Consider the following 22,799-nt stretch of genomic DNA (forward strand, 5'->3'; position numbering starts at 1 on the left):
TTCTATTTTATGTAGTCAGATATTTTCCTTTATAAAGCATTTTCCAGTCCTCTCTCACTGGGGACTTACGGGATCAGAAAGCTGAACCCTAAGAGTTATCTCCAGGCATTAGTTGGCACCCAAACATTCACTGTGCTGTCCTCACCTAACTACCGTTGGGTCCCTTGAGGCCAGAGGCCTGCCTCATTCCAACATGGTCTGGATCCATTTTCACCCAGACAGACTCGCTCTGACTCTTCTTCATATTGAAGGTGGGAGAGTGACTGAAACGATGAGCAACTGCTAATCTGGGCACTGCCTGGAGGTTCCCGGGGCAGTGGGCCAGAGAGCGCAGAGGTCCCAGCAGTCAGCTGCTTCCCTGTGGAGACCCACTTAAGTGACCCGCCAGCTCCAAGGCTCCATGGAGCAACTGTGGGACAAAGTTTTGGACCCCAGGGTCTGTTCAGAACCTATACACCCACATGGCAGAGATTGAGTGGGTGGCGAGTCAAACAGGGCAGTCGGCAGCTGCAAACGGTCTGCGTGAGAGGGATGCCGACCAAGGCCTACACTGGGTAAGAGGTGGTTGTCATGGGACGGAGGCCCTTAAAAGATTAAAAAAAAAAAATCTCGAACATAATAATGACGAGCAAGAATGGCTAAGAGCCCAAACTCATATGATACTTAATACGTGCCAGGCACTGTTCCAAACATGCTACATTGGTTAACATGTGAATTTACTTTTCGCAAGCCTAGGAGGTAGATACTGTTATTAGCACCATTTTATAGCTACAGAAACGGAGACACCGAGAGGATAAACAGCTTGCCCAAGGTCGTATGCTCGGTAAGTGGGAGAGGAGAATTGAAGTGCAGACAGTCTGACTCCAGACTCTGAGCTCTTGTCACATCTCCATCCTGCCTGTACACTGTGAGCCAGGGCCTTAAAGTGGTGCAGCTCTTCAGACTTCCCAGGGGGCATTCTGTCCCTGCAGGGTAAGGAGCAGCTGGCTTTACAGATGGGGAAACTGAGGCCTGAAGGACAGAGTGATTTGCTCAGAGCTGTCTGTGCAAGTCAGATGCAGGTCTTTCTTTTTTTTTTTTTTTTGCGGTACGCGGGCCTCTCACTGTCGTGGCCTCTCCCGTCGCGGAGCACGGGCTCCGGACGTGCAGGCTCAGCGGCCATGGCTCACGGGCCTAGCCGCTTCGCGGCATGTGGGATCTTCCCAGACCGGGGCACGAACCCGTGTCCCCTGCATCGGCAGGCGGACTCTCTACCACTGCGCCACCAGGGAAGCCCCAGATGCAGGTCTTTCTGTAGGTGACACTCATTTGGCATCAAAGTCAAACTCTTCGAAACTCCTAGGAACAGAATTGCTCTTAGACAGGTACAGACAGTGGTTACCTTTTCCCTTTGAGAGGGCTGACCCCTCCGGGGTCTGGTGAACGGGGTGGGGGGGTCTTACTTAGGACTTTCCTGGGCTCCTGAGGGCTGTGGAGGCGGGCCTGCTCTCGGGATCTCATGCTCTGAGCCCAGGCTGGCCGTATCTGGAAGCTGACTTCTTTGCCCTTGTGTGAGGAGCAACAGAGTCTGTTCCAAGAGCACCAGGACTGCTGGATCAGCGGTTCTGGAAAGGTTGGGTAGAAAGTGCCCTGCTGTCTTCTTGCTCCTGGCCTAATGGCTCAGACCATTTTTAGATGTCAGGAAGTGTAACAATATGGTACATTTATCTTGGTGAATAATGGATGAGCCCAGGGAAGGTACTGTATTTTTCCTGGTGAATTATTTACCAGGAGCGTCTAATTTGAGGCTCTCCACTATGAGTGGTCTGAATTGGGTGTATCTAGAGTCCCTCCCGACTCCTCTCACTCCCCGGGTCTCCCAGCTACAGGTTCGCTGTAACCTTCCGTGTCTAGTGTTACACGGTGGCCTGTAGCCAGGGACTCTCTGAGTTTGGAGTCCCTGTGGCCACTGGGTTGGGTGGCAGGAGGGAGTGAGGAGGACCCTCCCTACTAGAGATGCAGGGAAAGCCCTGTGGGGGGTTTACTTGGCCGGGGGTCGGGGGGGGAAGCTGGGGTCAATGTGGGGCTGGGGGCTGCTCTACAGGCATGGGGAGCCTTTTGTGTGTGCTTACGTGTGTGTGTGCACATATGTGTGCTCTGGGTCTTTGTTTTTCTTGTCCCTTTCTCTGGGTCTCTCTAGGACTGTGTGTTACTCTCTGTCTCTCAGTTTGTCTCTGTCCGTGTCTCTCTGTCTGTTGATCTGGGTCTCTCTGTGTCTCTCTGTCCCCGTCCCTCCCCCCCGCCCTCTGCTCCTCCCTCCCTTCCCCCATCCACACCATCAATCTCCCTCCAGCCCCCTTTTTCTCATCTTCCTGTCTCCCTCTGTCTTTCTCCATCAGTGTCTGCTTCTCTCTCTCCCTCTCTCTCTCTGTGCGTGACTTTAGAGGCCTGTAAGAGGCACCTCCTGGGATGGAGGGGCAGCCAGTTCCAGACTTAAGTGAAGCCAGATCTTGGTACCTTCCAGACCCTGACTTCAAGATCGACAGAGTAGGCATAAAATAAACTTTAGGTCTTTGTCATTTTTTTGGCTATTCAGTTATTGCATCAGCCACTCTTAGGGGCTTTTTTTTTCTTTAGCTATTTGGGTGTGCTTTATGTTTTATAACACCACCCCGCCCCCCGGCCCCCAAAAGTCAGTTATCCCTAGGCTTTAAGCATCTGGTAATGTGTTGCAAGTTTTTGGTGCTTTTAAAAATAACTTACAAGGAATTGTTACTGTCTGTTATTCATCAGATTGTATTTTTTTCATCTGTTGTTACTGATTTGGAGATTAAAATACATATTTTGCCATCTTTAGCCAGAATGCTTTTTCAGAACAGCTGATTTTTCAAAAACGACGATTTTTTGGTTATTTTCTTTTAAAAAATAAAGGAGCAAATCATCAGTGATGCAGTTAAGAAATAAAGGAATAAAATTGGTTTTGTCTTACTAGAGAGTTTATATTTTAAGCTGTAAAGTGAAGTTTATAAGGAGTCTAGGAAATGTCTGATGCTTTGATTCTAATTAAGCAGCTGGCCTGCCTTCCCCTCCCCCTCTCTGTCCCCTGACCATGCCCTCCCCCAACTGGGCAAGCATCAGTTACATCTGAGTGATGTTGGAGCAGTGACCATGGCCACAGTAGTCGATCCCCACCTCCAGATAGCTTCCCCCTCCGACATTTTTCCAGCCACACGTGGTAGCAGAGGTGGCTGAGGCGAGGGCCTCTGATGGCAGCAGCAGGTCTACCTTCAGAAGAAGGCAGTGGGCACTGCAAAATCCTGCCCCCCACACCCCTCCCCAGCAGCCTAGAGGCGAGGAGGGCACCCTTGCCTCTTGAAGACACTGGCTCTTCCAAACCGCCTCCTTCAGTCGGGATTCTTCTCTTTGTGTTTCAGATTGAGGCTTAAAGCCTGGAGCAACCCTTTCCCTGGAGAGAAGGGTTGGTTTCCAGAAGCAGCTGTTGGTCAGACAGGTGGAGAAGGAAAGAAAGGAAGGCTGGGAGAGGGGCACTTGGAGGACGGTGTCCGGCTCCGACTCCTGGGCCCTGCCTTGTGCCCTGGCCCCGAGGGGATGGCCAGGCTGCCGAGGGCCGGGTTCATCTCCTGCACATGTGTTCGGCATCGCCGCGTGTCATCGGGTGTGTGGTACACGCAGCCCATTGCTGCAGGCCCTGGGTGGCTCGTGCTTTCCACATCACACATAGCAAAGCGATGTCCTCACATTCCCCACTCTTGTCTGCTCCAGGAAGTGGTTTGCAGAGCGCTTCTAAATATAAAAGTATGAGCCTGCCTCTTCCTCTTATCCCTTTGGAACCAGCTGAGGACCAACCTCTTTAGTCACTTTTGGGGTTTGATGGGAGGAGGAAGGGGCACGGGAGAAGCTGGGGGGTGCGCCTGCATGCGTGTTTCCCCAGGCTCTGCTGATACCCATATGCGTGCAGGGGCGCAGCGTGAGGCTAGGTGCAGTGCTGAAGGCCTGGGCAGGGTGCCGGGGCAGACAGACAGGAGGGTGTAGGCTCAAAGACTGATTTTCAAACTGTGGGCAGCTATGTTCAGCCACTTAACTTGTTTTCAAAAACTTCATTTTCTTCTTGCTTCCCCAGACCCAACAGTGTGTTCTTCTACTGGGAAAAACAGCAGGATGTAGGTGATGGCCACAGGGAAGGCACCTTGAAACATAGTGCTACATGGAATAAAGTGAGAGGCAGAATGAGAGATAATGCAAGACCATTTATATGGGTTAAAAATAGCCGCACACGAAACAACAATCACATTTGACCAGAGCACATACAAAGAGAGGATCTATCTTAAACAGGACAGAATGGTTGTTGGGGGGACTTGGATAAAAGGGGATAAAGTGAAAGAAATGAAGAGCAGTCAGCATGGCAGCGTGGAAAGAACACAGATGTGGGAGCCAGACAGATCCAGGGGCAGTTCCCGACCCTGCCATTCCTGGGATAGCCTTGACCCCAGTTTCCTCCTCTGTGAAATGAGGCTGGTCCGTGTGGAGAGTTCTTTGGATGAGAAATAATGCGTCCATGTAATAAGGGCTGGCAAGAAGCAGACGGTCAGAGTAGCTAAGGCAGTGCTGACTGATGGAACTTTCTGTGGGGACAGAACTGTTCTACATCGGCGCTGTTCAGTACGGTGGCCGCTAGCCACATGCGGCTCCCGAGCACTAAAAATATGGCTAGTGGGGCTTCCCTGGTGGCGCAGTGGTTGAGAGTCCGCCTGCCGATGCAGGGGACGCGGGTTCGTGCCCCGGTCCGGGAAGATCCCACATGCCGCGGAGCGGCTGGGCCTGTGAGCCATGGCCGCTGAGCCTGCGCGTCCGGAGCCTGTGCTCCGCAACGGGAGAGGCCACAGCAGTGAGAGGCCCGCGTACCGCAAGGAAAAAAAAAATACGGCTAGCGGAACAGAGGCAATGAGTTTTCAGTTTTGTTTCATTTTAATTAAGTTACATTTGAATAGCTCCATGTGGCTAGTGGCTGCCATATTGGACAGAACAGGCCGAAGGGATATTTTACTGTCTTTAGGAGCCAGGGAGGATTTTCCCTCATTGAGTGCGGTTGAGGCCACTTCACCTAAAGGGCAGGGAATCATGTTCTCCCTGCATAGGGAGTTTAGGGTGTGTGCCTCAGAGATGAGTAAAAAGAGCTCAGAAAACAGAGTCTCCCAGAGTTTTCTGAGCCTGTCTTGAAAATTAATAGATGAAGTCAGGTCCAACCAGTCCCCAGACTGTCATTTAGTTTGCCCTCAGCTTGCACAAGAAAGACCGTGGGAAGCTCACCCCCAGGCTCGCCCTGGCACTGTTCTTGCTGTGGTGTCCCTGGGCCCCTCCCCACTGCACCGGGAGGAAGACCTGGTTGGGGCCTGGGTCTGGGCCTGCCTAATGAATGGCTGTGGAACCTGCAGCGAGTCCCTTTCCATCTTCTCTGGATGATGAGGGGCAGACTGACCCTTCTGGGGTCCCTGAGCACACCATCTGAGCATCCCAAAAGTCTTCCTGGGCCTGAGCTCCTGGCTCATTTCCCCGTCTCGTGGTCCAGCAGCCCCATTGCCTTCCCGCAATGTAGATTATTTCCGCAGGCTGCGCACTGGTGTCTTCAGGAGACAGCTGGCTGCTGTCTCTGTCTCTCCTTGGAGCTGAGAATGGGCATACAAGGTGCCCATTCAAGCTCACCTTGAGCTTGCAGTCTGGCTTGGAAGATATGGCTCTCGGTCACAGCACAGGCGGGCATATCAGGGGGGTCACAGGCAGTGAGCTGTCAGTGCAAGTGTGTGGCCGAGGCAGGCAGAGGCGGGATCTCCTGGGGAGGCAGGATGCAAGCTGAGCCGGGGGAATGGGAGTAGCTCATGAGCAGTGATGCTGGGTCCCAGTTTGCAACTCCCAGCTGCCTCTAACTGCACACCTGCCATTTATAGCATCACTTTTAATCCCTCCCGGGGCTGGCCCTACATGTGGTGTGTGGGCTTTAGGGGCCGGCTGTGCAGCTGGAGGCTGGGGGGCAGGAAGGGGACTCTGGGGAGTGAGCGCTTTGTTTCTGTAACTGCCTCTCAGGCTCAGTGCCAGCGAATCCAGGACTAGGTCTTGGTGACTGTCCAGTCACATCCTTTCAGTTCTCTAATTTTACGTATCATAAAACTCCCTGGTGGCGGGTGGTGGTTGGTCAGGGTCACCCTACTTGTGAGGGATTGTATCGAGACTGGAACCCAGGTCTCTCTACCCCATGTTGCTTCTGCCTGATCACACCACCTCACTCTGGCTGAGCTTTTAATTTATTGCCGCTTCCTTGGAGACATCGCAGCCATCTGAGGGTTACTAAGGGCGAGAGGTGTGTCCTAGGTATGGCCCTCTGAGCCCCAGCAGAAGATCGGCTGGTGCGAGGATCAGGTGGTGTGGCTGCTGGCTGAGGAGCTTCTTAAAGCACATCTCCCAACCGGTGTCTCTGCCCCTCTGGGCTCGGATGCCGCATGGTACTGGACACGAGGACCCGCTTGTGCCGTCAGAGGTTGATCTTCCCCCTCCAGGGCCTCCCAGGAGTGGGCAGGGCAAGGCAGAGTTGTGGTTTTCATCTAAGGTAGAAGAGCTGGCCCGCTAGGTTGTTTCTGTGCTAATCCCTGGTGATTTTGTTCTGTTGCTCTCATCCGGATGTGGGAGCCTCTCCAGATATTTACAGTTAAATCCCAGGACAGGAAAACTCAGCTGCGTCCCTGACTCTGCTCCCGCCCGCATGGCTCCAAGCGAGGGCTGTGATGGCCTGTGGAGGGCTGCGGGGCTGCTGTCAGCGAATCTGGGGCCTTCTGTAGACACTCGGGAGATGGGGCCGAGGTGGGGGGCAGCTAGAACTTTGTGCCCTGCCTCTGGGTCTCTGAGTCAGCTGTGGTGGATTTTCAGCAACCCTCTGAACCCTGGTTTTCTGGGGCTTATCACCATACAGGGTTGTTGGTGCTCAAACCAACATATTGGTTTATTGGTGGTGGACTGGTGGTGGTGGAGGGGGACATTCCAGATCCCCAGATTCACAAACCCCACTGCATTATTTTGTGTTCCTGCCGGCCCAGGTGAACTGGGGAGATGACTGGGCTTGCTGTTCATGCAAACGACTTGTTCTTACAGAGACTGAGATTTGTTCCTCAAAAAACTGACACATGCCTATGAGCCGTGGACCCTTGGAGTGTCCCAGAGCAGCTGAAAGTGCACCAGTTAGACCGTGAAGGCCAAAGTCCTGTGGTGCATTGGCCCCTTGGGGAGGAGAAGTGGGGCAGGGACCCTGGTACCCCTGGGGCCTCTCATTTGGTGTCCTTAGAGTTTCCACATGGAGGGGACCTGTGAGCAGGGCCATCCTCGTGTGGTGAGGAGGCCTGGGGCTGCTCTCTTTCCTGGAACAGAGCATTTGTGCCTCTCGGGTTGAGGGCTGTCCCTCCTGGCCTGTGTCCTGATGCTGTTGCCCCAGATGGGACACAGGAAGTTGGCAAACCTCTCCCTCAGGGGACCATATGCCCAGTAGGAGCTGTCTTGGCCTGTGCTCTCGAGGTCATCCGGGAGGCAGGATGTCGCCACAGGGACGTGGGCCCTGGAACCAGGGACTGAGTCTTGGGCATGGAGGAGTCAGCTTCCTGCCTGTGGCTGGTTGGCCTCGTGCGTGAGAAAGGTCACAGTCACTCGTGATTACACACATCCGTGCAGAATGCCCATGCCAGGGCCACCCAGGGTCATCTTGGTACCTCTGCCTGGTCCCAAAGCAGCTGTCCGAAGGATAGAGTTTCTTTAGTAAGAGGGAGAGAAGGTAGATGGAATCAACTGGTCGGGTTTGGCAGGTTCTGGGACCTGTACAGATTCAGGGGTTGTCTTTCCAAGACTAAGAGGACTGGTCTCTGGGAGACAGGTAGTTGAGTGGCCCAGATGGTTACTTGGACCGAAGTAGCTGAAATTATCAGAGCAGAAAAACTTCCTGCTGCTCTCTGCTCTCCACAAAATCATGTTTACACATGTGTGTACGCAGATGCACACGTATATACATGTGGGTCGACTGGGCCTGGAGCCCAGAGAACATCAAGGAAGGCGGGCACCAGACCAGCTGCTTGCTGGTGGGTGGGGAGCAGGAGTTGGGCTGCTGCCCACACAGCCCTTTCTTAGGGGGCTGGGGCCAGGGCGCAGGCAGAGTGAGTGTCTGCATGTAGATGGCTGTTGAGGAGCCAAGGAAATGGCTTGGAAAACGTCTTTACTGGGTATTTGCAGCGCCAGCTCTGTTGGGGTCGTGCCTGATGTGGGCAGATGACTCTGCCTGCCGGTCATGGTGCCAGTGCTTCCTGGGCCCACCATGCCTTCTCTGTGCTCCGGGCTGTGCTATGGGCTTTGCGTTTATGAACCCACTTAGCCTCACACAGTCCCCGAGTGGTAGGCTTGGGGTCCTCACCTTACATCAAGGGAGAGGCCAGCGGAGGTGGCATTGCTAGGGAGCAGCAGGGCCATTGGCTGCTGCTATGCTCAGCGGCTTCCTTGAGGGGCACGTGGGCCAGGTGTTCTGTGAGGGCCTGGGTGTAGAAGGTGTCATGCACGGAGGACTGGACTCTGAAAGCGGGGAGGCTTTGGGAAGCCCAGGACTGGTGTGCTTCCAGAGCGGGCCTTCCCCGGACCACAGCCCTGGGGGCACCCTCAAGTCAGATGGTGCAGGGACAGGGATGTGCTGGGGACTGTGCCACCTCGAGGCAGGTACCACCTCGATCCCCAGAGCCTTCCTCCTTCTCTGTCATTCAGCCGAAGCTTCTGAAGAGTCCCTCACTTCCCAGCCCCTCCCTGTCTGGAGTCTGGCATATCTGCCAGGGGCTCCTCCGTCTGCCCGTTTCCCCTCAAACAAAACAACAGACCAGCCTCTCCTGCAGACCATGCAGACGGCCAGACTGGGCACAGTAAACGTGGGTGCCACAGCACTGGGCCAGGCTCCTGCGTGAGAAGCCTGGTGGCCAGGGGTGTGGGCTCAGAGCAGGGGCCGGGGTCTTAGAGGAGGCCTGGTGGCTGCCCTCCCTGCCTTTTGTAACATCTAAAGTCTGCCCCAGCCAAGCACTAACCAGGACCTGCTGTGAGCTGACGTCAGGACAGAGGGCCCCGCGGGGCCGGCTTTGATGTTTCCCAGGCCCTGTCTTGGGGGTGCGGAGGGGGCTCTGAGTGGCAGTCTGGGAATGCAGCGTCTCACCACAGCTCCTGCAGCTCCAGCCCCGGGACAGGACGGGATGCTGGAGGCTGAGCTGGGGTCCCTCTGAGTCATGCCATCTCTTCTGCCAGCTCGGGTTTCTGTGGCAAGTGGTCTGTGGTTCCTGCTACCCCACAGCCCCTTTCCCTCCATCCTACCCCCCACCTGATTATCCCTTTCCCATCTGGGGTCTGAGACGGTGCTGGACCTTGCATGGGGGGAGCTTTCTAATATCCCTAAAACTCGAGTCCTTGGGCAGGACGGGTGATAGAGGTAAGGATCACGGTAGCCGCCTGCCGAGCGAGCTCATCCAAGGCACTTCACATGTGTTACTGTGTTTTCGAGTCACGACAGCCTCACGGGAGAGGCAGAGGAAGCTGGGGCACGGTCTGTGTTCCTTACCCAAGGTCAGGCACACCGAGTGTGATGGTCAGGATCGAGTCGGACCTGACTGCAAACGCTTAACTAACACTCCTGTGTGTGGACGAGACTCCTGGCCCCCACTGTGTCTGGAGAAGCTGAGTTGGGAAGTGGGGAGTCATCTACACTTTGAGGCGGATGATCTCTCTCTGGTCTTTGATGAGCATCTTTAGTTCTGGGTCGAGGGTCCCAAGATTTGGGTGAGTCACGTTTGCAGAGGCCTGCTGAGGTCTCAGTGCGAGGTTGCCCATCTGTGTCAGGAGTGGGGGTCAGGAAGTGTTCCGGACGCCCCTGTGTCCGCCAGCTCTCGCCCCACACTTCCTCTGAGGTCACCTCAGTTCAGCTAGTGTTCGCTGAGTGCCTTTGTGAGCCTGGCGTTGTCTGCAGGAGGTGTGTCTATCTCTCTACCTGGCTGCGGGGAGTGAGACCCATTCTGAGATCAGATACTTCCAGGATTGGTTTTGAGTTCCCGGGTGGGGCTGGGAAGAGCGTGGGGTATGGAGTTGGCCTCCTTGGGTCATGGTCCTGGCTCTGCCACAAATCAGCTGTTTGATCTCGGGCAAATCCCTTCATCTCTCTGGACCTCAGTTGACCCACCCATCTGTACTACACAGGGTTTGTACCACGTTGCTCAGCGGGGGCAGGACTGCACTCCTGTTCAGAGATTGGAAGTGAGCGGGGATGTTTGGGTTGTTAGGGTGACTGGGTGCAGATTTGCTAACTTGCACAGTGGATAGGGTAGCCCAGCGTGGTGGAGAATTGTCCCATCCAGAGAGCCAGCAGGAACCCAATGAGAAGTAATGCGGGAGCTCCCAGCCCCTTTCAGCTCTGTGTGTCTTGCGGGTCGGCCCCTCTGGAATGCTGGGAAGTGGACCAACATCGGGTCAGCCCCTCCTCTGGACCCAGCCCTGGGGGATACTGAACTTGTCTTGAAACTGACTTTATGAGGAGACAGGTTCTTGTGCCCTAAAGAACCAAATCCCCCTCCCCCCGCTCCGCCCAGGGACTTGGAAGGGTGCTCTTTGGGCCAAGATTAGTCTCCAGTGGTTTGGAATGGGATGGGCAGGACCCCATTAGCCTCTTCCTTCCTGCCCTTGCTGGGCCCAGTTTGGCCAGAGGCAGAGCCTGCTTCTTCACGTAGCAGCCCCAGGTGGCCTGTTCCTCCTTCCTGGAGGGGCAGCACATCCTCCTCTGTGCCATCACCGCCCCCCCCCCCCCAGCTCCCAAACTCCCCAGGCGGCTGGTGTCCCGGGCTCTGCAGCTCCGGGCCTCTGCAGGGCGCCCACACGGACCAGGAACAAAGCCCAGTGTATTATTCCTGCCTGGCCCTGCCCTCCGCCTCCCCAGCCCATCTGCCACTCTGCACAGGCTCTTCACTCTCCCCTTTGTTTGGCTACAGTTCCACCTTTGATTGCAGGGCCCCTTCCTCCGAGGGTGCCCCCCTGACTCCTGCCAGAGCTGAACTGTAGCCATGCAAGAGGGGGAGTGGATTCAGGTGAAAACCTGGGACCACTTAGCTCACCTCTCACCTAGCACAGAAGAGCCAGCCTTGGCCACAGACGGATCCTTAAGGATGGAGAGAAGAACGTGGGGGTGGCCCTGGCATGTCTTTGGGAATAATGCCAGTTCAAGAGAATATTGGCTTCTCCTGTGATGGGATGGGTTCTCCCAAAGACGCCCCTGGGGAATGGTGGGCTGCAGAGCGGTCTGTGGATGGGATTCAAAGCCGCCTCCCTGACCTGTGGCCATCTCTGATGCTGGACCCTCAGCGGGTACGTGAGTGCCAGTAATCCTTCCAAGAAGCTCTTTGGATCATGATTTAACTTTGCTTAGTGTCCTGCATTCTGAAGATGGTGGGAGCGTTGCTTGCTAATGTTCCCCGCTCCTTGGTCTGGCATTTCCTATGATCTGGTCCCACAGCTCCAAGGCCCTCTTCCTCTAGGGAGTGTCCCATGTGGCATTAATCCCCTCCTTTCCCTAGCCCTTGGGGCTCCCTCCCTCTTCGGTGTTCTAGAGGCACCGACTGCCCACATCATTCATTTGGCACGAGCTTTGCCTTATCCTGTGTCCGCCTCCAGATTAGCGTCCTGGAGGGTACTGCATCTTTGTATCCTGCGGAGCGCCCAGCACAGTGTAAACGTTCCTCAGTGGACACTTGGCAATTGTGGTCTCATGATCCTTCACACTTGCACTTATTGGACGTCTCCTGTGCACAGGACAGTGGGTGACCTGTGTTAGCACAGTGGCTGCAGCTCCCCCTGACCCTGCCTCTCCCGTGTTCCCCATCTGCAGGTGCCCAGGCAACCATTGTCTTCATCAAGGAGCCATCCTCCCAGGATGCGCTGCAGGGGCGCCGGGCGCTGCTCCGCTGTGAGGTCGAGGCCTCAGGCCCAGTGCACGTGTACTGGCTGCTGGATGGGGCCCCTGTCCAGGACACCGAGCGGCGCTTCGCCCAGGGCAGCAGCCTGAGCTTCGCAGCTGTGGACCGGCTGCAGGACTCGGGAGCCTTCCAGTGCGTGGCTCGGGATGATGCCACCGGAGAGGAGGCCCGCAGTGCCAATGCCTCCTTCAACATCAAATGTGAGAGCCGGGGGCTGTGCCCGCCCCCTCCCTCTAGACCCTCAACTCCTGAGCCCTGCGGGACTCCTCCTTTGCCTCAGCTTCTTCCATTTCCGGTTGAGTGGGGCAGGGAGAATGCAGTTGGGGTCAGCTCTCTGCTTGTGTGGATAAGAGGAAGTTAAAAAGTTTTAATTTTTTCAGAATTTATTTTTTCTCCCCTTCAAGTCTTGAACCCATTGATCTGCCAGATACTTTTGCAAATGGCAGGAGCAGTGAGGCAGTGTGCCCCGGTGTCTCTTGGCTCCAGAGCCTCCAGGTTCCATCGTTTCCTGCTTGTCCTCCTTCTCCTCTGCTTCCTCACCCTTGCTCTGCCCCGCCCCTCACTCTGCTCCAGGGATTGAGTCCGGTCCCGTGGTCCTGAAGCATCCAGCCTCGGAAGCCGAGATCCAGCCACAGACCCAGGTCATGTTGCGTTGTCACATTGATGGGCACCCTCGGTAAGGAGACGTTGAGGGTGGGGAGGGAAAGGGTTATTCTGGACTGGCAGAGCTGTCTCCCCAAACTGTGGACTCTGCCACTGCCCCTGCCCCATGCTGCTCCACACTGGGCCCTGGTCACCAGAGAAGGGGCAGCATTGTGCTGTGGAGCGATCCTGGATTCTGGGAGCTGGGAAATCTAGAATCTCAGCCAGATTCTGCCCCTGAATTGTGTGCCTTTGTGCAAGTCAAGGTCCCTCTCCAGGCCTCAGTTTCCCCATTTGTAAACTGAGGGGTCTAGCCTTGACCCTCTGATTCTGGCCCTCCCTACCGGCCACCTGAGAACCCCCTGCCCCCCTGCTGCTGACCCCCTCGGCCCCTCAGGCCCACCTACCAGTGGTTCCAAGATGGGAGTGCCCTGTCTGATGGTCAGAGCAACCACACGGTCAGCAGTAAGGAGAAGAACCTGACCCTCCGGCCAGCCGGCCCTGAGCACAGTGGCATCTACTCCTGCTGTGCCCACAATGCCTTTGGCCAGGCCTGCAGCAGCCAGAACTTCACCTTGAGCATTGCTGGTGAGCCTGGGGCGGGGATGGAGAAGGTGAGTTGGGGATGGGGGAGGGGCCTCCTCACCTTGCCTGCTCATGTGTCTGTGCCTCCCTCACCCCAGATGAGAGCTTTGCCAGGGTGGTACTGGCTCCCCAGGACGTGGTAGTGGCGAGGAATGAGGAGGCCATGTTCCACTGTCAGTTCTCAGCCCACCCACCCCCAAGCCTGCAGTGGGTCTTTGAGGATGAGACTCCCATCACTAACCGAAGCCGGTAAGGCATCTGGCAGCAGCTTTCCAGTATGGTGATAAAAGTTGTGTATGGTTCTCTAAAAGGGAATGAAGTTCTTATCACAGATATCATAGATCTATACATGTATTACTTCGACTTTCCAGCAGATGGCAGTAGAATGTCTTCCTGTTACAAAATGAGTCCAACAAAGGGAAGGGTCTCCAGGAAGGGCATCTTTTTCCAGTTCCCACAGACACACTGTGTGAGCCAGCGGTGGCTCTGCTACTTTCTCCCCTCCGCTTCTGCCCACATGGGTCTTCTGGGGTGGGGGCGTAGAGACCCAAGGATGGAGGGACACAGGGGACCTGGGGGATCACAGTCTGCACAGGAAGGTCCCGGAGGGCAAGGGCACGTTACTTACACACATGCACGCACACGCACATTTTTTGGAAGAAGCAAACATTACCAGAAGGTGCTGGGAGGTGTCAGGCCCTCTATAGGGACTTCTGTCCTCATCCAGGCCCTATGAGAGCAGAGACCACACCACCTGTGTGGTGCCAGGTGTGGCCATGGGCCTTTGGAGGTGTGGCTCCCTAGGCTGTGGGCTGGGATCCCGCCTGCCTGCAGCCCTGAGGACATCATCAGTAGTCCATCTGGTGCATCTGAGGGACTTCTGGTGCTGGAGCTGGTGCTTTACCAGCAGGCGTATCTTGACTCAGCGGGAAGATGGCCCCTCTGTCTCCACATTGATGGCTTGCTGCCTCCCACTTGCACTGCTGCTCGCCTGGCTGCCCCAAAGCTGCATCTCTTGTAATTAGAACACACACCTCCACATACACACGAACAAGCGCACGCACACACCAGAGTGGCGTGTTGGCTTCCTTCTCTCTGCCCTGTTCCTGGTTGATTCCTTCCTGCATATCTGACCTGTGGAGGATGGGGTTCCACTGGCTGCCCTCCAGAAGGAGGCCTGTGGGCCACTCCTTTCAAAGAGCAATCTCTCCCCTCCACAGCCCCCCGCACGTCCGCAGAGCCACGGTGTTTGCCAACGGGTCCCTGCTGCTGACCCAGGTCCGGCCGCGCAATGCAGGGGTCTACCGCTGCGTAGGCCAGGGCCAGAGGGGCCCTCCTGTCATCCTGGAGGCCACTCTCCACCTGGCAGGTGGGTCCCTGGGTCTGGGGTGCCGAGGTGGGAGCCGCCTTCAACTTAGTGGGCTTGTAGAGATTTAAGCTCCTGTTTCCACTCAGAGCAGCTTGGAGGGCAGAGGGAGGAAGAGGATGCTGGGGTTGGAAGAGGAAATGCTGAAGGTCATGGGGAGGGCTCGTGCTGGAAAGGGCAAGGCTTGCTGCGGGAGAACATCAGGTACCCTGGGCCCCACAGTAACCAGGATGTCTGCTCCCATCCCTGCAGAGATTGAAGATATGCCACCATTTGAGCCACGGGTGTTCACGGCTGGCAGCGAGGAGCGTGTGGCCTGCCCGCCCCCCCAGGGTCTGCCGGAGCCCAGTGTGTGGTGGGAGCACGCGGGAGCCCGTCTGCCTGCCCATGGCAGAGTCTACCAGCAGGGCCATGAGCTGGTGTTTGCCAGCACTGCCGAGAGCGATGCTGGTGTCTATACCTGCCATGCGGCCAACCTGGCCGGTTGGCGGAGACAGGATGTCAACATCACCGTGGCCAGTGAGCACCTTTGCCCTGAAGGGCGAGGCGAGGAGGGGAGCCCAGGTCCCAGGAGGTCTTGGGCTCTGGGTGTGATGGATAGAGGCTTCCCTGGTGCTCACCTGAGGCCCCACCTCAGCTCTGAGCCCTGCCGGCTTGGGAACCAGTCAGCCGCTGGGAGGTGATACTGGAGTGGACAGTGGCGAGCCAGGCACAGAGGTTGTGGTGCCAGAAAAGTGGTCCTCTGGCTGCAGAGGACAAAGCAACGGAGTGAGAGTCTTGAGACCCAGGTCCCACTCTGTCCCCAGTGCATGGAATGACCATGGGTAGAAAGTCACCTGCCTTGCCAGGGGTCAGTTTCCTCATCCATAAAATAGGGCTTAATAACTCACTACCTTCCCTACTAGATGGCCAGAAAGATCAGTGAAGTAGATAAAAAAGATTTTTCCTTTTCTTTTTGGGGAAGGTGATGTGTCAGAGTTATAGGTAGGAATTATTTTATTCGTTGTTATACTTTCCAGATTTCTACAGTGAACATATGACTTGTGAAATAAATGATAAAGACCTATATACCCTTGCTACAGGCATATATACCCTTGCTACAGGCATGGTACTTATTTACACCATGCCTGTGTCAAACGTTTGTGATAATTTTAAAGGATATCCGAGACAAATTCATACACACACACATACCATTTTGCAACCTGCTGCTTCCATTTACCTCTACATCTTTCCAAGTAGGTAAATTGCAAAAATTCAAAAAGATTTCAAACATGAAAAGAGCTTTGTACACTTGTAAGTTGTGATGGTATTATTCCCATTAAGTTACTAAAACCCAGGAGACATGCGCTTTCGTGCTCAGGTACCTGGTTCAGGTGGGAAGCTGCAGCACCCAGGTAACATGCGCTCAGGACACTTCCACAGCGACATGCAGACAAATGCAAGCAGCCATGATCAGCCTTTCTCCAGTCGGGGTCTGTTGTTCATCTGTTTCATTGGGGATGCTTTTATTTTGTAATTTTGCATTTTATTTATTTATTTATTTTTATTTATTTATTTATTTATTTTTGGCTGCATTGGATCTTTGTTACTTCGTTACCGTTTGCGGGCTTTCTCTAGCTGCAGAGAGCAGGGGCTGCTCTTCATTGTGGTGTGCAGGCTTCTCATTGTGGTGACTTCTCTTGTTGCAGAGCGTGGTCTCTAGGCATGCGGGCTTCAGTAGTGTGGCACGTGGGCTCAGTAGTTGTGGCTCATGGTCTTAGTTGTTCCGCAGCATGTGGGATCTTCCTGGACCAGGATCGAACCCATGTCCCCTGCATTGGCAGGTGGATTCTTAACCACTGAGCCACCAGGGAAGTCCCGGGGAGGCTTTTTAAAATGCAGAATCTGGGACCACACTCCACATCTCCTGTCCCCAGCCTCTCTGGGGGTGGGCCCAGACAAAGAGTGTGCAGCACATGCTCCAAGTGAGGCATATGCGTGCTGGAGGTGGGAGTGCTGGCTTTGATCAGTCTTCTGACAGGCACTAACAGTGCCCTGTGCCTGCACTGCTCCCTGAGAAGAAGACCTGTGGAGTAAGAGTGCGTGATGCACGCAGGGCTGGACTGGTGCGAAGGGGTAGTGGGTACAGTTTGGAGGAGGGAGGACTCCATCCCTGCATTCCATCAACAGATTTATCGAGTGCCTTCTTTGTGCTAGGCACTGCTCCCCGCACTGGGAATGCAGCAATGAACAAAGCAGACAAAAATCCTTCCCCTTGTGGAGCTTGTAGTCTAATAGGAGCAACAAAGCAAGCAAGGAAAACAATTGAATGAACAAATATATGATTTTAGGTGGCAGCGGAGCCATGAAGAAAAATAAAATAGGGTAAGTGACAGAGAGGTGGCATGAGGGCCAGGGGGAGTTTAGAGAGGACTTCTTTAGAAGATGGTATTTGAGCTGATGCTTAAATTAAAGAGGGAACCACGTGGACGGGCCCTGAGCAAGAAAAGGGCTTGTAAATTGAGGGGACAGCAGTAGCCTGTGTGGCTTGTGTTGAATAAGTGATGGTGAGTGTGGTTGAGGTTGTCTGAGAGGCAGAGATTAGATCATGTGAAGCTTTGTAAGAACATGGTAAGGACTTTGGTTTGTAATACAAGTGTACCAGTTATCTACTGCTGTGTAACAAACCAGTCCAAAACTTGAAACAACAGCCACTGATTTGCTCATGATGGATTCTGTGGGTATGGTTCAGCCCCATGTGCTGTTGGCAGCAGCTGATACGTCAGCTGGTGGCTGGCTGTTCCCTGATGTCCTCCCTCAGGTGCCTCGCTCAGTCTGGCAGTTGAGGGACGATATTGACCAGGGTGCCTTGGTTCCCTTCCACACAGCCACTCCAACAGACTAGCTCAGGCTTCTCACGTGGAGGCTGGGTTCCAAGGGTGCCAAAGTGGATGCTGCAAGCCTTCTCAAGGCATTAGCTTAGACATTGTCCACTATATTCTATTGGACAGGGCAAGTCACAGGCCACCCAGATTCCAGGCAGTAGAGAAATAGACCCTGTCTCTTGATGGAAAAGTGGCAACGCCACATTACAAAGGGAAGCAAGAGATGGGAGGACTGTTTAAAGCCATCTTTGCAGAATCTGCCCCACCAAGTCAGAGGATGAAAAGTCCTTGCAGGGATTGAATGTGAAAGTGACATTTTCAAAAGGTGACTGGCTATTCTGAGAAGACTAGACTGTTAGGGGCAAGAGTCCAAACAGGAAACCAGTTAATAGATGACTGTAATCATCTAGGGGAGGTGTTTAAGGGGCTTGAACAGAGGTGGTAGCAGTGGAGGTGGGAGGTGGTGAAATTTAGGATACATTTTAGAGCTGAGGTAGATGAGGTTTGTATAGAATGAATGTGATGGCGGAGGGGGGGGCCGTAGAGAGAGAAGTCAACTAAGTTTTTGGCTTATACAATCGGCTGGATAGTGGTGCTGTTTACTGAGATAGAGAAAACTGTGATGAGAATGTTTGGGGAGAAACTGAGCATTCTCTTTTGCACGTATAAAGCCTGAAGTGCCTATTAGATATCCAATTGGAAATGCCGGTAGGATTTGCAGGTCTGAAGTTCACTGGGAGGAGGTCAGGAGCCAGGCTGTGTATTTGGGACTCATCCACTTCGATAGTACTGAAGGCCGTGGACTGGATGAGATCATTCAAGGGATGAGCATGGCTAAAACAGAACAGAGATTCAGGGACCGAGCCTTGGAACGTTATGGTGTAATAAAGAAAGCAAGGATTTTGGAGTCATGCAGACCAGAGTTTTCAATCCTCTCTCTATCATGGATTAATAAATCACCATTACTTCTTTGAACCTCTGTTGTCTTATCTATAAAATGGGTATAAAAATAAATACCTTGGGGGTATATTGTGATCATTAACTAGGATAATATTCAAAAGGTGCCGGCACATGGGCCTGCACTAAGGGGTAATGGCTGCAGTTATCACCGGAGCAGACAAGGGTTTCTAAACTCAGGGCCGGGGTTGGGGGGGAGGGTATTAGAATTTCTTGGGATTGGATCTGTTGGTTTTGCAGATGTGTTGGTCAACCTTCTGTTTCCTCCCTGTCCCTCTAAGCTGTGCCCACGTGGCTGGAGAAGCCCCAAGACAGCCAGCTGGAGGAGGGCAAGCCAGGCTATTTGCATTGCCTGACCCAGGCCACACCCAAACCCACAGTCTCCTGGTACAGAAACCAGATGCTCATCTCTGAGGTGAGAACGGGGGTTACTGCTGGTGGGGGACGGGGACACAGAGTCCTCTGTGCTCACCTCCAAGGCCCACTTCCCCCCGCCCCGAGACTGCCCCCAGGGAGATGATGGTGGGGTGCAGGCCGAGACTCGCTCTCAGGCACATCTCCTGTGCTGCAGGACTCGCGGTTCGAGGTCTTCAAGAACGGGACCTTGCGCATCAACAGCGTGGAGGTGTACGACGGGACGTGGTACCGCTGCGTGAGCAGCACCCCCGCTGGCAGCATCGAGGCCCAGGCCCGCGTCCAAGTGCTGGGTGAGCTGGCGCCTGGCCTCCTGGGCAGGAGAGGACCAGGGAGGGAGCAGCAGGGTCCAGAACCTTCAGGCCTGCCACCTCAAGTCCTCCCCTTTTCTGCTACTGAAACAGAAAAGCTCAAGTTCACACCACCGCCCCGGCCGCAGCAGTGCATGGAGTTCGACAAGGAGGCCACGGTTCCCTGCTCAGCCACAGGCCGAGAGAAGCCCACTATTAAGTGGGTCCGGGCAGGTCGGTACCGTGTGAGCATGGGGTGGGGGGCAGCACGCAGTCCACTGGTCAGATGTATGCCTGTCTGAGGACCAGCTGAGTGCCCGAAACTTTGGGATAGACAAGAAAGGTAGGGGCCGATTTATGGTCCAGTTAGAAAAAAAAGCCAGACACAAAAGAGGTCAGGTTACAGCATTAGACAACATATAAGACGACTCAAGGCAACAAATGATTGGATTGATCCAGACAGGGCCGTAAAGTCCTTCTTTCCCCCTTTTCAAAATAGTCATCCTTTCCAATGTAAAAGTCATCCTTTAGAAAATTTTGGCAGAAAATAATGCATAATCCCACTATCAGTCATCTCTGGGTGTGTACCTTTTTCTGTGTACGTCTTTTTGTTTTTACATAGCAGTTTTACTGTACATATAATTTTCACTTACTATACTTCCATGAGTAAGTCATGCTTACTATAGAAATGGAAGATGCAGATAACTGTATGTAATTTTATCTTTTTTTACTTAACATTATCAAGCATTTCCCTGTGGTTTTGTACATAAACATTGGTTTTGATGATTGCAATAATATTCCAATGATTGGATTCACTGTAATTTACTTAAATATCCCCTAAATGTTGGACATTTGGGTTGTTAACCACCCTCCCTTCCTCCCTTCCTTTCTCTGTCTCTCTCTCTGTCTTTTTATTGCTGCAATAAACATCTTGAGGCAGAGTTTTTTCTGGACTTGGGTTTATTTCCTTTGGGAAAGATTCCCAGAAATGGAATAATTATGTATAAAAGGGTATGCACATTTTTACAACCCTTGATGCGAATGGCCAAATATATATATATATATATATATATATTTTTTTTTTTTGCGGTACGCGGGCCTCTCACTGTTGTGGCCTCTCCCGTTGCGGAGCACAGGCTCCGGACGCGCAGACTCAACAGCCGTGGCTCATGGGCCCAGCCGCTCCGCGGCATGTGGGATCTTCCCGGACCGGGGCACGAACCTGTGTCCCCTGCATCGGCAGGCGGACTCTCAACCACTGCACCACCAGGGAAGCCCCAAATTGTTTTTTAAAAAGGTTTTTACATTCCCATTAACAGTGAGAGAGAGTGGGGTTGTAGATTCTGAGCAGCAAGTGGGCTGTCTCTGCTCAGGTGTCTGGGGGAGCTCTCTGTGTGGGGGGGGTGGGACTCAGAATGGGTGGGACGATGGCAAAGAGCAGGAATGGGTTCTAGGAGTGGAGAGTGACAGGCAGTGAGGGTGAGAGCAAGGCAGATTCCAAGCCCAACCAGAAGTCCAGTTGGGTGGAAGTGGAACGTTATACAGGGCAGTAGAAGGATGTGAGACTGAAAAATTAGAAAAGGATTAAGTAATAGGGACTCCCAATGTCTGGCTCAGGCGTTTGGATCTTGTCTGTGAATAGGCAGGAGCGGTGGCGTGTTTTTCAGTAGAGGTGAGTGACTGAGGGCATTGCTGGCCACTCATGGGACTCTGGTCCATCCCATCATTCCCCACTGTTGCCCCTATAGATGGGAGCAGCCTTCCAGAGTGGGTGACAGACAACGCCGGGACCTTGCACTTCTCCAGGGTGACCCGCAATGACGCTGGCAACTACACTTGCATCGCCTCCAATGGGCTGCAGGGCCAGATCCGTGCCCACGTCCAGCTCACCGTGGCAGGTGCGGCCGTGCAGGGGGCTGGGGCTGGGGCTGGCGGGCCCTGTGGGGCAGCTGCCTGCACCCCGCCAGCCCCTTTGCTCAGTGCTCCCTGCCCCTCACCGGGCTCTTCCCATCCAGTGTTCATCACCTTCAAGGTGGAACCGGAGCGCACGACCGTGTACCAGGGCCACACGGCCCTGCTGCGGTGCGAGGCCCAGGGGGACCCCAAGCCACTCATTCAGTGGAAGGGCAAAGACCGTATCCTGGACCCCACCAAGCTGGGACCCAGGTAGGCTATCTCCTTCCCACCCCCACCCTGCCTCTCCTGCAGCCCAGTCTCCCTGGAGCTGGCCTGGTGGGCAACGCTGTGACTTCTCTCCTGGCAGGATGCACATCTTCCAGAACGGCTCCCTGGTGATCCACGATGTTGCCCCCGAGGACTCGGGCCGCTACACCTGCATTGCGGGCAATAGCTGCAACATCAAACACACGGAGGCCCCCCTCTACGTCGTGGGTATGGGACCCGGAGGGGTGTCCTGCACAGGAAGTGGGGGCACCTCACTTCTTTCTCATCCTTGTACTCATCGGCCCCTGTACACAGAAGGCACGAAACCATTTTTGCGGTGCGTGCGGGCATTCAGCTGTGTCCCCTCCACCAGGCCACCTCACCGTCAGTCTCAGGCTCCTTTCCTGGACCTGGGCTCTCCCTTAAACATTCCACAGCTAGTGGGTATGTGCCTATTCTGGGGAAGTCAGGGGGATGGTGCCCTTGTCCTAAAATGCTTCCTCCCAGGTCTCCCTACAGGTCCCTGGGTGGGCGGGCAGGGGATCGGGCCAGGGTGCAGCAGCACAAGTTTCCTTTACCCTGGAGGCCCAGAGAGGATGATGTGTCAAGTGAAGCACCCTGACTAGGGTCAGGGACTTGGGGTTTGGGTATGGCCTCTCTTGCTAACCACCTCTGTGCCCTTGCAGGTGTTATTTCCTCCCCAGGGGCTTTTTTCTCTGTCTGTAAGGTGGGAGTGGTTTAAATGAGAGGTTTCAAACTTTTTTTGGTTTAGCAGCAGAATTGGTTTTCTAGACAAAGTTTTATGTGGAACTTTAAATGGGTAAGGTGGAGTGACAGCCTCCTTGGTTGAAGCCACTGGGTGTGTGTGAGAGTTGGGGGATCCTGCGTGGCCTCCCCCTTGGGCCTCTCTCCCTTCTGGCACCTCTTTCTCAATGGGACCCGAGGCCACTGAAAGCCCCTAGACTAGAAGATCCCTTCTGCAAATACGTTTCTCTTTTTTTTTATTTTTTATTTTTTGGCCGTGCCGCACATGAAAGATCTTAGTTCCCTGACCAGGGATTGAACCCATGCCCCCTGCAGTGGAAGCGCAGAGCCCTAACCACTGGACCGCCGGGGAAGTCCCTACCAATACATTTCTTGAAGAACCACTCTGTGCTGGGTGATGGCTGGGATTCTAAACCAAAAGTTCCCAGATGCAGGCTCTTCAGAGCCTGACTCATGATGTCAAGTCACTAAGGAAGCTTGTTAACAAACAGTGTGGGTTTGTGGTGGGGCCGACAGGTGTGCTTCTTAGGTGTGTCACCGGCCTTGTGTCCTGAATGCAGAGCCAGCTTGGGAATCACTGGCCTCAACTCCTGCAGAGCTCCCTCTGGCCTTGGTGGGGCCCTGAGGACCTGGCCCTTGTTGAAGCCATTGCTGGTGGTGACCCTCCCTGGGTCGCTCTGGCTTGGTCAGGTCAGGTGTCTGGGAGGTTGTCTTATGTGTGCAGTAGGGAGCGGCCAGTAGA

The 22,799-nt window shown here is 54.3% G+C and overlaps 1 protein-coding gene across 2 annotated transcripts in view; it reads left to right on the forward strand.

Moving 5' to 3' along the window:
* Positions 1 to 22,799, forward strand: part of PTK7 (protein tyrosine kinase 7 (inactive)) — a 60,833-nt gene that overhangs the window by 24,863 nt on the left and 13,171 nt on the right. Inside the window, exons 1-13 of one of the 2 annotated variants that reach the window (XM_081247544.1) lie at positions 3,574 to 3,655; positions 11,924 to 12,211; positions 12,585 to 12,687; positions 13,051 to 13,241; positions 13,337 to 13,487; positions 14,459 to 14,607; positions 14,857 to 15,123; positions 18,707 to 18,840; positions 18,997 to 19,132; positions 19,244 to 19,363; positions 20,878 to 21,027; positions 21,145 to 21,295; positions 21,393 to 21,520. In XM_081247544.1, coding sequence (XP_081103670.1) covers positions 3,589 to 3,655; positions 11,924 to 12,211; positions 12,585 to 12,687; positions 13,051 to 13,241; positions 13,337 to 13,487; positions 14,459 to 14,607; positions 14,857 to 15,123; positions 18,707 to 18,840; positions 18,997 to 19,132; positions 19,244 to 19,363; positions 20,878 to 21,027; positions 21,145 to 21,295; positions 21,393 to 21,520 — 2,035 coding nt within the window. In that variant the 5' untranslated portion in view covers positions 3,574 to 3,588. Of the gene's footprint in view, positions 1 to 3,573; positions 3,656 to 11,923; positions 12,212 to 12,584; positions 12,688 to 13,050; positions 13,242 to 13,336; positions 13,488 to 14,458; positions 14,608 to 14,856; positions 15,124 to 18,706; positions 18,841 to 18,996; positions 19,133 to 19,243; positions 19,364 to 20,877; positions 21,028 to 21,144; positions 21,296 to 21,392; positions 21,521 to 22,799 lie in introns of those variants that run through there. The other variant, XM_081247543.1, reaches the window with a different exon arrangement.

The sequence above is a fragment of the Mesoplodon bidens genome (genome assembly GCF_964165515.1).
Source record: "Mesoplodon bidens genome assembly, chromosome: 10".
Classification (NCBI taxonomy): Eukaryota; Metazoa; Chordata; class Mammalia; order Artiodactyla; family Ziphiidae; genus Mesoplodon; species Mesoplodon bidens.